The sequence below is a fragment of the Eucalyptus grandis genome, chromosome 2, assembly GCF_016545825.1.
Source record: "Eucalyptus grandis isolate ANBG69807.140 chromosome 2, ASM1654582v1, whole genome shotgun sequence".
Lineage (NCBI taxonomy): Eukaryota > Viridiplantae > Streptophyta > Magnoliopsida > Myrtales > Myrtaceae > Eucalyptus > Eucalyptus grandis.
Window position 1 is genome coordinate 50,307,276 of NC_052613.1, and position 11,338 is coordinate 50,318,613.

Consider the following 11,338-nt stretch of genomic DNA (forward strand, 5'->3'; position numbering starts at 1 on the left):
CTAGCGACATTCATGAAGTAGCTTGACAAAATCCAGTGAAAACCTACAAAGAGAAGATGATAAGAAAAATTTGGTCGATAAAATAGGTAGTTCTTCAGGGCTTGTCACTCGAGGGGTGAGAGAGAGAAAGTGGTGTCTTGTTGGAAGGTGAGGAAGAGACGCAAAACATTTCGTGAAAGAGAGAAATTCTCAATCTCACACTCCACGTACCTTTGAGCATTGCACAATACCAAATCTGCCCTCCACCAATTCACCAACGATGAGACCACCCTTGACCTCCACCTTTGTCCCGCATCACTCGTCATCGCAGCTGTCCTCTCCGCCACGCTCAACCCCACCCCCCTCAGTCCCAACTTCAACGTGCATCCTTCCAACCCTATGACTTCCTCTCCAGACTTGCAATCCCTACCTACTTTGTCATTCAACAATTTTCCCCCAATATTTTCTTTTTAAGAAAATGATGTCATTTTTCATTTGACGTTGCAATAGATTATTGGATCAATTTTAACACCATGAACAATTCAACCAGACAAATAATATAAATAAGCTATTATTCTAAGAACCAGAGTTAAACTCTCAGTATGGAGGTTAAAGAAAGACTCGCATTTGAAGAATGGCCAATCACAAAGCGTCTCCAGTTGCATTTTTCCTCTTGGACCTTGGAACACCAAGCAAATAGCCCGAAGGATTTTGGTTGAATGACCTCGACCCGAGCAGTGCAGGCTTTGTGCTCGAAGGGCGAGGATTGATGGGTGAGAGCAACAGGGAGAGAGAGAGAGAGAAGGAGAAAAGGAGAGATGCAAGGAGCTAATGAGAGACAGACAAGGTGGGGAGTGGAACTCATGATTTGGGTAATTTTGTCCTTTAAATTTTCTAGGGATGGATGGAGCCATTTTAGGGGGGGGATTTAGTGCGGCCCTTTTAACTATTCTAAAGTTTTTTGTGAATCTCTTAGTGTGGAATAAAGTCAAGCATGAATTATATGCGATACTGTAAAAAGTCTCGGCACTACTCCAAAGTTTCAGTTTTTTTTTTCCCTTTTTGCTTCTTTTTACATTTCCTCTGCACAAAAATCCAAAGAAAAACACATTCTAAATCTTGAAAAACCAGATGCGCATGCAGCATATGTTAATGAATTGCGAAGAACACAGATAGCTACGAGTGGAAATCTGTACATTTGTTAAACCTGTAACTAATATTCGTTTCATTCTTCGTTCACTTTATACAACTTACAAGGCTACAGAACCGCATGCTGTCATATGGTTATTCTTCCAGAAATTTCGCCTATTGAAAAATATATCCTATGCAAAATTTGCGAGCCACTGAAGACCCATTTTTGCAGAATGGACCTACCACTCCAGAGCGAACTTCAGAAGGCATGTCTTATGTGGATGAATACTGTCCTTTCATGTTACACAGAGAACAACATAATACTTAATGTTGTGCACAACTGTCCCGCAACTATAATAACTTGGGTTCAGGTAGGCTGGAGCCTTCATATGCAGTCACTTGCTGGGGAGAGATTTCCTTAACAAAGCTTACTGAACTCCCAAAACAGCTTCCCGGGGCATTATGCATTGGAGATTGTGGGAACTTCGTGATAAGTTCATCGATCCAAACACACGACTAGACATTTCAAGGCATCATAAAACAACTGCAGGCACCTAGGACGAGCTTGCTAATGGAAGGAATACCATTTTGAGGCCTACCTAGCAGATCCAATGTACCAATAGACCTGGAGTACCTCCAACAGGAGATACGACCAAGATTAATGTGGATGATACTTTCATCCCCACACAATGGTGCTTCAGCTCTAACTGCCAGATATCATCATGAGACTTTGTTGGATGCTGCAGCAGCAGCAGCAAGTTGAACTGCAGCCTCTTGCTGCAAGCGGAAGAAACTGATTCGCTGCTAACCATCCAGCATCTTCAACACAAAGGCCAGAGTACTGTCATGTTTGAGAGTGATCCGTGAGCACTCAATTCATGCTCTTACTTCTGTAAACCCCATCTTGGCTGATTGCTGGTATTGTTAGCAACATTAGAAATCTTTCTAGAAGTCATCCTCATTGGTCAGTAACCTGGCCTCGGAGAACAACTACTAATCTCAAGGCATATGGACTAGCAAAATGGCTCATAGAATAGCTCTTTCTTCTATGGTGGAATTATAAACCCCACCCTTTGATGTCTTGATTTCTGCATTCATCTTCCTCTCAGAAAGAATTAGTTGCTTTGTTCTCCATTGAAGTTCTCTATTGAGAAGGAGAGAGAGAGCCATGAGAGGAAGACAGGAGTCAATTTGCATGTCAGCGAGAAATACGAAGGAAGTAGATGTTATAGACACTTAGGAGTATGATTCTCCAACTAACATCATTCTGCTTCCAAATTTTGAAGATTTTTTTCTCGTAGTTTACATATTTCCTCCATTTGCAAGTCAGATATATCTCCTGCTCCAAATTTATAAGTTCTGTTACCAAGTTCAATCAAGCTGTATCCAGGGACTTTCTTTAAACCTGCACTTTCCATTGTCGACCTTAATTTCCGTGATCGAACCCAATTCCCTTCTTCTGCATGTATATTAGATAACAATGTGTAGTACCCTGTATCGGCTGTATCAACATCTAAAAGATCCCTTTGAATAATTTGGAAAATGTCCATTCTCTGATGAATACGACAACCATTGATCAAGGCACCCCAGATGCTAGGATCTGCAGGGAAAGGCATGGAAGAGATTACTGAATATGCTTCGTCAAGATTCCCGAACGACTGAAAGATCAATTAAACAAGCAAAATGTTCCAACTTGGGAGCAACTCCATGGGAATTCATTAACCCGAAATAGAACTTCCCATACTCCACAGATCCTGTGTGACTGCAAGCCGATAGGATATTCATAAAGGTGATATCATTTGGTTGTATCCCCATTTGCACCATTCGGTTGAAAAGTGAGATGGCTATATCGATCTGACCATGGGTTCCATAACCAGCTATCATGGCACTCCATGAAACTACAGTTTTCTCAGGCATACTATCAAAAACTGATTGGGCAGATTTGAGGTCTCCAGATTTGGCATACATATCTGTTAGAGCTGTATCAATGTAGAGATCTTTCCTTACACCATGGATGATGAGCTTATGGTGAACCCATTTACCCTTTTCTAGGTATCCTAATTGTGAACAAGCTTGAATTACACTAAGGAAGCTGACTTCATCCATTATGAAGCCATTCAGTACATTTTATCAAAAAGATGGATGGCTTCTAGAGAATAACCATTCTGACAAAATCCACAAATCATTGTATTCCAAGTAACAATATCTTTTTGTTGGATCTCAAGAAACACTCTGTAAGCAGAATCCACATCACTGCATTTTGAGTACATATCAATAAGTGCATTTAGTACAAATCCCTTTTCAAAATGGGACTTCATCACAAAACCATGAATTTGACATCCAAGCTGTGAAAAACCCATGCTTCCGCAAGACCACAGTGATACTGTTAAGCTGAATGAGTCTGGTATTATTCCCTGTACTCGCATCTGTAAAAATGTCGATAAAGCCTCCTCTAAAAATCCTTTTCGTGCATAAACTGTTATGAGCATATTCCACGAGACAGCATCTCTCTCTTCAATTATCATGAAAGTTTTCTTGCTATCATGTACTCTTCCACAGTCAGCGTAGAACTCTATAAATGCAGGCCCCAAAAAATCATATCCGGGATCTACAGCATTTCTAATGACAAAACAATGAACTGACTGCCCCTCTCTCAGCCACCCCAACCTTGCACAAGAGCATAAAATAGCCATCATGGTAACTGAATTAGCTTTACTCTGGGACTCCTGCATTTCTAGAAAAACATTGAGTGCTTCACGAAAGTGCCCACTCTGATTATAGCTCGAAATCATCGCAGTCCATGAGGCAGCAGACTGGTGAGTGGCGATATTGAAGAGAACCTCTGCGCTAGACAGATCACCGCATTTACTGTACATTACAACAAGACTGTTATTCAATGTTGCATCATCACTTTCAATATTCCTTGTCACCACTTGTCCGTGGATCAACCTTGCCAAACACAAAGAACCCAATTGGGCACAAGCCTCAGCCATGCCAATCATTGTGACCGAGTCGGGCTCAAAACCTTGTAAAAGCATCGAACGGAACACATCCAGCCCACCGCTGGGATCCCCATTATCAACATAACTGGAGATCATCGAACTCCAAGACACCACATCTCTACCCGACATACCATCAAACACCTTCCCGGCATTCCGCAGCGAGCCCATTTCTCCGTACATACACAGCAATGAAGATAGAATCACATCGTCCCCATCCAGTCCACACTTAACGACCGTCCCGTGGACGGTTTCGCCCGCGCCGAGATTGCCCGAGCAGGAGCAGGCTCGTAACACGGATGGGTATATGAACCGAGTGATCTCCTTCCGTTGGCGAACCATTTCGCGGTACAGCGAGACGGCTCCCTCGAAAGAGCGACTCCACGCGCAGCACTTGATAAGCACGCCCCACATGAAGGAATCGGGCGCGTGAAAATGGTCGAAGACGAGCCTTGAGGATTCGAGAGAGCCCATTTCGGCATAGGACTGGATGAGCCTGGTGGAAGCGAGCGGGTCCCGGTGGAGGCCCGTGACGAGGAGGTGGGCGTGGAGCTGAGCCACCGTCCTCAAGCTCGCGCACGCCCTGAACAAGGGCATGTAAAGGGTCATCGATTCACGAATTCGTAAGCATCAAGAATGGTGAATCTCCGCTCAAGGAACCGCCAAAGGTTCGCGAGAGCTTGCCTTTTTGTTTCGGACGATCGTTCGCCGACAGGAATTCGAACCTGCTTCGCGGGAACTGATTCGAGAAAGTGTTTTTCTATTTTCTCTTTTTTCTTTTCTTATATAACGCAGTTATTAGGGTAACAGAGGATTTTGACTCAATAATTATACATTGTTATAAAATATTGTGTTGCGAATATATAATAGAAAAGAGAAAGCAAGTGAACACCAGAAATAGTAAAGAAAGCAAGATGAGAGAGTTTTATTTATAGTATCTTACTGTCGTGTTTCTGTGTTGTTGTTGTGTTTACATCAAAACTAAACTCCAATTTATAGGAAAATAAAAATGTACTAATAATTAATATCAATGTATTGAATGATACATGTACTGGATAAGGGAGACGAACGTTTATTGTATAGAGAGATGTAAATACACCATAATAAGTACATTGGATAAGATGAATATAATAAATATTCATTCATGTATTCTATCAATTCATGTATTTCATAACACTCCCCCTTGAATATTCATCATATTCATTACGAATCTGTATCGAATGATACTGCCTCATTAAAAATCTTAAGCCGGAAAAACCAAATGGGATAAAAACCGGACAAAAGGGAAAAAGAGTGCAGAGCACATGTTATGATCTCTCCCTTTTATGGATGCATTAATTGCCTCGTTAAAAACTTTAAGCCGGAAAAACTCTATGGGAAAAAACCGAACATTAAGAAAAAATAGTGCAATGCATATATAGCCACTCCTGGGGTGGTTAATCATTATTGCATCTTGTGAACTCACCTCATATCAATGCTGCAATGTATAGTTCATAATATCTCCCCCTCAATTGAGCCAGATAACCACTTCTGGGGCTAATCAATCTTGCATCTTGTGAACTCGCCGCATATCAATGCCATATAATAATTTCTCAAAAGTTGATGTTGGCAATGATTTGGTAAAAAGATCTGGGCAGAAGTCCACCACAAGTGCCATAACTTGGCACGCCGGGACACTTAGGTGCCATAACTTCAAAACGGCGGTACACTTAAGTGCCACTTTTTTTTTCGAGTGGGACACTTAAGTGCCACCTCCGGCGACCCTTGCCGGAAATCCTACGTGGCAATATTTTATTATTATTTTTTGCCTACGTGGCTCGCCGAGCTCCAAATCGGCATAAAAATTTAAAAAATTAAAAAAAAAAAAAGAAAATTTTAAAAATTTTAATTTTAAAAAATTAAAAAAAAATTAAAAAAAAAAAGAAAATTTTAAAAATTTTAATTTTAAAAAATTTTAAAAATTTAAAAAAATAAGAAAATTTTAAAAAATTAAAAAGGGGGGGTCGAACGGGCGGCCGAGGGCCGAGCCCTCGTCGCCGCCGCCTCCCGCCGTCGCCGGAAGGGCCTACGACGAAGACGGAGGGGCGAGGGTCGGCCGGGTCGCCGCCCCCGGCCGACCGACGGCGAGGGCTGCAAGCCCTCGCCGGATCGCGGCGAGGCCGCGACCCTCGCCCGCATCCGGGCGAGGGCTCGCGGGCCCTCGCCGACCCTCCCACTCCGTCGCCGGCCCTTCTCGGCGGCGAGGGCCCGCGAGCCCTCGCCGGATTTGGGCGAGGGCCGCGACCCTCGCCCCGATCCGGCGAGGGCTCGCGGGCCCTCGCCGCCTCCCGCCGCCGCCGGAAGGGCCGGCGACGGAGTGGGGAGGGTCCGGCGGGTCGCCGGGCCTCGGCCGCCGGGGGCCGGTGAGGCCGGCCGACCAGCGGCGAGGGCCCGCGAGCCCTCGCCCGATTACGGGGCGAGGTCGCGGCCCTCGCCGCGATCCGGCGAGGGCTCGCAGCCCTCGCCGTCGGTCGGCCGGGGCCCGGCGACCCCGACCGACCCTCCCCCTCCGTCGCCGGCCCTTCCCGGCGACGGCGAGAAGGCGGCGGGCGAGGGCTCAGCCCTCAACCGCCCGTTCGACCTCCCCCTTTTTTTTTAATTTTCTTAATTTTTTAAAACTTTTAAATTTTTCTTAATTTTTCTTAATTTTTTTAATTTTTCTCTTTTTTTTTTTAATTTTTTGAATACTTTATAATTTAATTAATTTTTATATTATTATTTACACGTAGACACAAAACGGCGTTGTTTTTGCGTTTTCTCCGCCACGTCGGCGTGCAAAACGACGCCGTTTTGGACTAAACTCGCCGGAAAATTGCCACGTCAGACATTTGGCCGGATTTTCGCGGAGTGGCACTTAAGTGTCCCATTTTACTCCGATGATGGCACTTAAGTGTACCATTTTAAAGTTATGGCACTTAAGTGTCCGGCGTGCCAAGTTATGGCACTCCAGGTGTCCCGCACTCAAAGATCTGCAAGATTATTTATGGATCGAATTTGTTTAACATCAATTTGTCGACTTTCTTGGAGTTCATGAGTATAGAAAAATTTCGGCGAGATATGCTTGGTCCTATTACCTTTGATATATCCTCCCCTGACTTGTGCAACACAAGCAGCATTATCTTCATAAATTATAGTGGGAGAATTTATAATCGGTATTAAGCAACAAGAATTATGAATATGTGTTATAACGGATCTTAACCAAACACACTCTCTTCCAGCTTCATATAAAGCAATAATTTCACGGTGGTTAGAAGATGTAGCTACTAGCGATTGCTTCGTAGAACGCCAAGAAATAGCGGTGCCGTTATAACAAAATAAATACCCGGTTTGAGAGCGAGCCTTATGTGGATCGGATCTATATCCAGCATCAGCATATCCAACTAAACCAGAGTTAGTGGAATTCTTGGAATAATATAATCCCAAATCTATGATTCCTCGGAGATAACGGAAAATATGTTTAACTCCATTCCAATGTCTCCGAGTTAGCTCAGACCTGAAACGTGCCAATAAATTTACCGCAAAAGCGATATCTGGTCTCGTACATTGTACCAAGTATCTCTTCATCAAATTTTCTAGGACGAAATGGGTCATTTTGGGGATCTAGAGACCTTATGACCATAGGGGTGCTCAATGGGTGAGTTTTGTCCATGTTGAAACATTTAAGCAATCTTTCAACATATGCTTATTGATGGACGATTATTCCATTTGCTTTATGCTCAAGCTCTAGATCAAGACAAAGTTTGGTTTTACCCAAAAATCTTTAACTTCAAACTCCATTTTCAAATATTCAAGCAGTTTCAGCTAACTCTTATGGAGTTCCAATTAAATTTATATCGTCGACATAAACTGCTACAATAGCAAATCCAATTTCTGATTTCTTAATAAATACGCATGGGCAGATAGAATCATTCTTGTACATTTCCTTAATTAGGTACTCACTTAGGCGTTGATATCACATGCAACCAGATTGCTTTAACCCGTACAAGGATCTTTGTAATTTTATTGAGAATAAATTGCAGGGTGCATGCTTCAGGCATTTTGAATTCCTCAAGAATTTTCATATAAATATCAGAATTTAATGAGCCATATAGATACGTCGTCACTACGTCCATAAGACGCATTTCCAATCTTTCAAAGATTGCTAGGCTAATGAGAAAACGAAATGTAATCATATCCATCACAGGTGAATATATCTCATTATAATCAATCTCAGGTCTCTGGGAGAATCCTTGGGCAACGAGTCGGGGTTTATACCTGACAACCTCGTTTTTCTCATTTCGTTTTCGGATAAATATCAATTTATATCCAATGGGTTTTACATTATCGGGGATACGAGTTACAGGTCCAAAAACCTCTCATTTAGTTAGAGAAGCTAATTCAGCTTTAATTGCTTCCTCCCACTTAGGCTAATCTTGCCTTTGACGACATTCAACAATCATCATCCATAATTTTATGAGTAACTAAGAATGCAAAAACATCATCAATGATGATTTCATTCCGATCTCAAATTTCATTACAATATGTAATGGAATTCTCAGTATTCCCGGGGCTAGTGCTCCTTTCATGGGTTTGCGCCTCTTCAAGGCAATAAGCTCTTTGGGAGCAAGCACAACGACAAGCTCTTCTGGAGCAGATTCATGATTCTTTCCCCTTCATTTTCGAGGAGCAGTATCTTTTGATCCTATCGGTCTATCACACTTCAAGTGCGCAAGTAAACGTGCAAATGCGACATTGCGCATAGATAATAGGCAAACGTTGGGCCATCTGTAGGATGCGTCCACTAATACCATAAAATATCGAAATGGTTGGTCCACAAATATCACCTTGAATTCTTTGCAAGAATAAAGGAGATTCAAAATTAACCTTTGTTATAGAAGATTTGATAATGAGATTTCTTTGTGAGCAAGCCTCACAATTATAATATTTGGACAACAATACATTTATATCATTTAAAGGGTGTCATTTTGTATTTTGAATTATCCTACGCATCATTGAAGCGCCAGGATGACCAAGGCGATCATGCCACAATCCAAACTGATTAGGGTTTACCAATCTCCAGGATGTGGTGGTGTAGGTTTCAATAGCCTTAATCATGACACAATACAAACTCATAGAAGAAGCTTCTAGCTTCTCATGGATGGTCTTCAGGCCTATCTTATAAGAGGAAATGCCAATATATTCATTATTTTGCTCATAAATAGTCTCAATATGGTACCCATTACGGCGTACATCTTTGAAAATGAACAGATTCATTTTTGATCGAATGCTTAGAAACGCATTCTCAATATGCAGAATGGTGCCATTTGGCAAAATAATTGTGGCATTCCCAAAACCATCAATAATCAAAACAAGACCTAATATTGTATGGATTTGCGCCTTACGCAATGTCATACTCGAGAAAAAGTGTCTACTACAAAATATAGTATGTGTTGTTGCACTATCAAGCAAACAAATATCTTCCTTTTTCTCAGGATTTTCCATTTGCATTTATATTGACAACTTCAGGTGTCAAGTATCATAAAAGTTGCATATTAGTTATATAGTCGAATAAAATTTCAAAAATAAATATTATATAAGGTTCATAAGTATTTCATAAAGAACAATAAAAAAGTAATACATTTAAAGCGAAACAACATAAAATTCAAAGTTCAAATTATTATCCATTAATCTGATTCATCAAAGTAATCGGAGATAAATGCATTTGCTAGAGCAAGAGGAGTCCCACCAACGGAGATATTGTTGGCCTCAATAGTAGATATGGCAGTAGGATTGATTTCAATGGCATGAGATTCACCACACTTGCCCGTATTCTTTAAAGATGCCCGGTATAAGTCAACAAAATATTTTGGTGTACGATAGGTACGTGACCAATGTCCAGTCATGCCACAGCGATGACAAATACTTTCATTAATCACATTTTTTTGCTTCTTTTCTTTGCCATGATTCAGGCCAAAGTTTGATTTCCTAGGGCGGTTAAATTTCTTGCCATCCCTTCTAGGATTATGTTCTTACTTGCGCTTATAGCCCTTAAAATTGGCTAGTATTTTTCTCAAAGTTAGCATGTGCTTCAATGCTTTTGAGCCAGCAGGTCTAAGATCATGATTTTTTAATAGCAATTAATTAGTTTGCTCGGTAGTAAGAAGCACAGAAATTAATTCAGAGTATGTGACAAACTGACGTTGTCGGTATTGCTGTTGCAATATAATATTTGAAGCATGGAAGGTGGAGAAAGTTTTCTCTAACAATTCCGCATCAGCAAATTTGATACCGCATAACTCAAGCCGAGAAACAATGTCAAATAAAGCATAATTATAGTCAAACACTGATTTAAAATCTTGTATTCTGAGATTTTGCCAATCATATTGTGCTTGGGGGGGATAACCATTTTGGTATGATCATACCTATCCTTCAACCTCCTCCACAAGATATGAGGGTCTTGAACGGATAAATATTGAGTCTGCAGGCTCTCATGCAAATGACGGCAAATAAAAATCAGCGCATTTGCTTTATCCTTTTCATTTGAGATTCCATCCTCTATAATTGTATTAGCGAGACATTGCCCTTGGAGGTGCATTTCCATGTCAAGGCACCAGGATAGATAATTTTTTCCACTCATTTCGAGGATGTGGAATTTGGACTTTTTAATATTTGCCATAATTCTTGCAAAAATAAATCATTAAATTAATTAAAAGGATTTCCAAATGTCCACCGCTACTTCAGTAGCAGAAGGATACTTTTAGATTTGAAATTTGGCTTCAGGCCAATAAAAATAAAAATGAAGAATTGATAGAAGAAGATGAAGTATAAGTTGATCAATAAAAAGAATATCCACCTTGCAAAAATTACTTACTCGGTCGGTAGATTTTCGTGCTTACAAAAATTACTTACTCAGTCAGTAGATCTTCGTGCTGATAACGTGTTGTAAAATATTGTATTGTGAATATATAATAAAGAAAGATTGAGAAGAGAAAGCAAGTGAACACCAAAAATAGTAAAGAAAGCAAGATGAGAGAGCTTTAGTTCTAGTATCTCACTATCGTGTTTCTGTGTTGTTGTGTTGTTATTGTTGTTGTATTGTACATCAAAACTAAACTCCTATTTATAGGAAAACAAGAATGTACTAATAATTAATATCAATGTATCGAATGATACATGTACTAGATAAGGGAGACGAACGTTCATTGTATAGG

At 41.0% G+C, this 11,338-nt stretch overlaps 1 protein-coding gene across 1 annotated transcript; it reads right to left on the bottom strand.

Moving 5' to 3' along the window:
* Positions 1–1,133: 1,133 nt before the first annotated feature.
* LOC104433411 (putative pentatricopeptide repeat-containing protein At1g69350, mitochondrial) lies at positions 1,134–4,848 on the bottom strand. The gene is given in 3 exon segments (XM_010046149.3): positions 1,134–2,772; positions 2,774–3,230; positions 3,233–4,848. Coding segments are annotated over 3 exon segments (2,343 nt in total). The 5' UTR covers positions 4,719–4,848; the 3' UTR covers positions 1,134–2,372.
* Between the last annotated feature and the right edge of the window lie 6,490 nt (positions 4,849–11,338).